Source organism: Eimeria mitis, genomic scaffold (assembly GCF_000499745.2).
Source record: "Eimeria mitis Houghton genomic scaffold, Emh_scaff1866, whole genome shotgun sequence".
NCBI classification, from domain to species: Eukaryota; Apicomplexa; class Conoidasida; order Eucoccidiorida; family Eimeriidae; genus Eimeria; species Eimeria mitis.
In genome coordinates, this window is record NW_013570188.1 from 4992 (window position 1) to 9597 (window position 4606).

The 4606-nt window shown below is 45.0% G+C and overlaps 1 protein-coding gene across 1 annotated transcript; it reads left to right on the forward strand.

Moving 5' to 3' along the window:
- Positions 1–2101: 2101 nt before the first annotated feature.
- On the forward strand, positions 2102–3460 carry EMH_0044800 (uncharacterized protein; the record flags this gene model as incomplete). Its single annotated transcript, XM_013496004.1, has 5 exons — positions 2102–2216; positions 2355–2515; positions 2689–2783; positions 2959–3192; positions 3316–3460. 5 exons carry the CDS (start codon positions 2102–2104, stop codon positions 3458–3460), a joined length of 750 nt encoding a protein of 249 aa, XP_013351458.1.
- Between the last annotated feature and the right edge of the window lie 1146 nt (positions 3461–4606).

The following is a 4606-nucleotide window of genomic DNA, read 5'->3' on the forward strand; positions in this document are numbered from 1 at the left end:
GTATATATATGTGTGTGGTGTTGCAGTAGTACCGTATATATATGCGTTGGTTCGTCTTGTATAACTAAGCTGCCGAAGAACAGACTTATAGGAAATCTTTCTGCAGTCAATGTGGATCGAGAAGCATTTCACCCAATTTATTATTTAATATTGCCTACAACAGCGTTCATAAAAAAGCACCTCTTTTATTTATTATTCATATTTTGTCTGTTCCTTGAACATAATTCATCATTCTGTTCAATAGTACTCTGAAATTCAGCTTCTTCTACTCGTCGCACCACCGCCTTGAACTCAACGACGCAGAGTTGTACAGGCGGCTCCCCAGCAAAAAGTAAATGCTTTTGAGAGAAAAAAGAAGTCCACATCTTAATTTAACAAATTAGCTAAGAATAGAAATGCAGTTGCTTATGCTCTAATCTGAAACCGCTCTGTAGGAGACAGCAGCAGCAGTGTAGTGCACTAGCACTACAAGTAAATGCTATTAATACGGATAGATAAATTAGAAGGTATAAGGAGCGAGGAAATAAGTATGACGGAAACTATTAATCCGAGCCTATTTAGCCTAATCTAACAAGTAGCCTGACACATTACCATAGTAGCAGATTTAAGGGGAGAACGGGGGCCGGCACAAGGTAGCCAGGGTCGGCCGCACCCCGCGGCGAGCGGCCCCTTGTGGACTTGCAATGGAAAGGGGCGAGGGCCCGTGTGGGAGACAGTTCTTTGAACTGGAAAAACGGGGAAATCTATTTTACTTGAACTGGATTTTGACTAATAATCCTCTGTCACGAGAGATCTATCGCGTCACAGTCCGCAACCTGATAGGGACTAAGTTAGGAGAACACCCAGAGGTCATTACAAGCAGGGTTTATTGCAACTCGCTAGAGGTCACCCCCTCTCAACATCAGTCTCAGGCCATTGTACCGCCATGCCTGGGGCATTTAAAGAATCGAGAGGAGATTATTAGCAGTTTTTTTAAAAACTTTCGTCTCAAGTGTTCACTCTGCTGCAGCTCATGACGGTCCTAGGTATGCATATCCACGCACCACTCCGCCGCATAGATTAACACTGCCGGTAAATGCTCCCCAATCATTGGCCGCCAGTAACCAGCCCGCACTCCAGAAGAAATCCAAAAAACAGTTTCAGGCAGATCGGGCTTCAGATCCTTTTTCAACTGCCAAACCATAACACCCGAAACCCTAAACCCTGAACCGTAGGACCTAGAGCATCTGTTCAAATTTTTTTCGAGACTAGCTGGGGTATATCCACGGTGTTTGTTTGCAATTAAACAACTCAATAAACCAATTTATTATTATTTTGGTTTAGGGAGGAGAAATGATGCTTCATTGCCCGTGCAAACACCAGCATCGACCCTCCGCTCAGACCGCCACCACAACCAAGCCACTGGCTCTGGAGACGTTTGCAACACCAAGGAAGCTGCCATACACCATTGCCGCTGCTTGCCTTGTCTGCATGTGGCACTAAGCCACAACACGATCCACGGATAAAGGGCACATGAAGGCCATCACAGCGCAAAAAAGCCCAGTCGTAGAGCATCGGAAGGGTGCCACAGCACCCCCCGCAATGAGCAGGAGGCAGAGGGGGGGCTTCCCGCTGTATCCCCTCGTAAAAGGCGTTTTTGGAGATGGATATAGATTTAATTGGAAGAAAAATGATTTGTTTAATTGGCTTATAACCGTTGAGTGGTATGAGAAGGCAGACGGAACCCGAAACCAAGGCAAAAGCAACAACCCACAGAGATCTCCTACCACCTCGACCTGCCGCGCCTGCCGGCCTGCCGCGTCTCTGGTGTTGCTTGTTTTTTTGCATTTGTTCAAATTAAATGGTTTGTTTCAGAGGATAAGTCATGCACAACAATTTCTGCTTGTTTTATTGTTGCTCAATATTAATTATATTTAATTTTATCTTCTGTTTGCAATTTTGGCTTTGCTGTCCCGCTTTTTGCCATTCGCTGTCCACGCGACTGCAGGACCACGCAAAGAACTCCGAACTGCTTGCCGTCTTTTCCGCTCTCTTCAATTTGAATATTTATATTTCTCTTGTCTAGAAGACTCTTTTTAAAATTTTCTTGCCTTCCGTCGCAATGGCTCCCCTCTACAGGACCGCAGCAGCATTTTGGCTCGCCGGACTCTTCGGGCTCCAGTCTGTGGCGGCAGCCGGAACAAAATATAGATTCGAGTTAGTAGAAGTGAAAGAAGGTAAGCTCATTGCCACTGGTGATTCTCATATCCCTCGTGCTGTCTCCTATCTTGTTTGCTGTCAAACAGTCAACTCAGCTGAGTCAGACGCAGATCGGTCCATTGCACAGTGATTTTCCTGTCCCCCTTCCTTTGCAGACGCCTACTTAATAGCCAAGTTGGCCCGTAATGGAAAAATAACTGCTAAGACAAATACGGTCGAAAAGGATACCGACCTTCTCGCCGCCCTGAAGGGAAAAATAAAAACCGACAGTGATGCCGCTGAGGCGACGTGCTCGACATTGGTAACAGAAGACCTTGTGAGTGCATAAACTATAAAAGCAGCTTTACATTGTGTTCCTACGACTTCTGCTCTGTAGGCATCAGGAGCAGGTCTCAACTCTAAGAACCGTAATCAGACCTGACAGAAATCTGAGACAGACTGAACTTAAGAAAGCTGGTTTCTCGTTTCGTTCTTTCCTTGGGTGTACAGAAGAAGGTCTTCCATGTCACTTTCGAATACACAGAAAGTCCTGACTACCCTAAACTGGTGGAGGATACCCTCAAAGCCGGACTGGCCGATTTCGAGTAAGAGGATGCAAAATTCGCTACAGCCAGCTTCCACCTGTCTTCCTGGCAAAACAAAGCGACAGCGATGATACATACCATAGCGTCCATGCTACCATTGTTGCTTTCGGCTGATCCATCTTCAAATCATTACACGTTTGTCGTGCCGCACTGACTGTTTGTGCTTCTCCGACAGGGAAACGTACCCGGCGGATACAGAAGCGTGGAAAAAGGTATGGAAGAAGACAAACGCTCCCGGCGTGTTGCATCTTCTCGAAGCCACTAGCACTAAAATCGCCTGCGTCATTGCAAACTGTGTCCAGTCGCCTGCGGTTGATACATACGCCAAGTCAAAACAAGAAACAAAAACGACGGCTTTGCTTTTCTGTGAATTAAGTCCTGCAGCGACAGAGGAACGGCCGGTCTTTAGGTAAGTTTGGTTCCTTGGGGTTGTGTTTTTAGATGGCCCTTACGTAGGAGTTCAGAGGCGAATACGTACAGCAACTGCAGATGTATTCTTTGTTTCTGTCTGTTTCTTTCGTCTTTCGTGCAGCGAGGAGTACTTCAAGGAACTTATTGCACGAAAAGACGAACTAAGCAGTATGACGGAAGACGATCTAACCAGCTCTGCAAATGTTGCCGTTCCCAGCATTCTAACTGCCGGTTTGGTCGCCATCCTGGCAGCTATCTCTGCCTAGACAGGCAGATTTCCGCCGCCTAGGTGGCTAGCTATCTAGCTAGCTACCTAGTTATTCCGCTTATCCGTCCTCCCGTATGCACAGCGAATAGCTGTCGAAACCGCTGTTGTTTGCCTCAGTATGCTAAGGTTCACTTGCTGCGGGGTTAGCCTAACTGTAGTTGCTGCTCGGAGCAACATGCTCGATAGAGCATTGAGATGAAAAGCAGCGAATCTACGAAGAAATATCAGAGTGTAAACTTTACATTCTGAGGCCTTTCCACCTCGCATGGTGGTTGCGGTTTTCCTTCCGACTTGTTATTATGATCCGACTCTTGTTTGTCCGTGAATATCCTTACTTATCCGTGTACATCTCTTCTAGGCAGACGAACTATATGTTGGTGCAGAGAGCTGCACTAGATACTGAAACAAAGAAATTCATACCAAAAGAATTGACTTGATATCTGAAATCACTTAATATCTAAAGAATCTCAGAAGCCATACAACAGAAAGACCACGGAAACGAAAACTAAGAATTTGAACAACTGCATGGCCATTTGCGATTCGCCGGTAGTGTCACGTTAGTACCATCCGAAAATTAATGTAATTGTATGTATATTGATTTGGTTATTTGAATATTCAGCACAACGCAACCAGCTTTCCTCGTTTCCCAGTCGAAGACAAGCACAGCACAGCACAGCACACCCACAGAAGGGATGCACAGCCAGAGAGACACAGTGAATACAATAATATAGACCAACAATGATGTAGTAATACTTTATGGAGATGCGGAAACAAACAGATCAAAGCAAACACATATAACCAGACAAATGCACGTTTTTCATAGAGTTTCGTGCCCCCCTAGAAATAGATATTGCAAATGTAAACACAGTCGGAGGATAACTTTATACGGTTTATGCTGCTTCTTGAAAGATCATATAGATCAGACTCGAGCAGTACTGCTTTCCATAACACTCGTCGACTTCCGATTTATATCAACTTCTTCAGTTTTTCAACAGCAGGATTGCTTGCAAGGGTAGTAGTGCCAGCTTGAAGGAAAACCGCTGAAGCGACAACAGTACGAACATACAACTGTGATATATATGTGCTGCTCTACTGGGAACATTGGATACGTATATATATATATATATATATATATATATATATA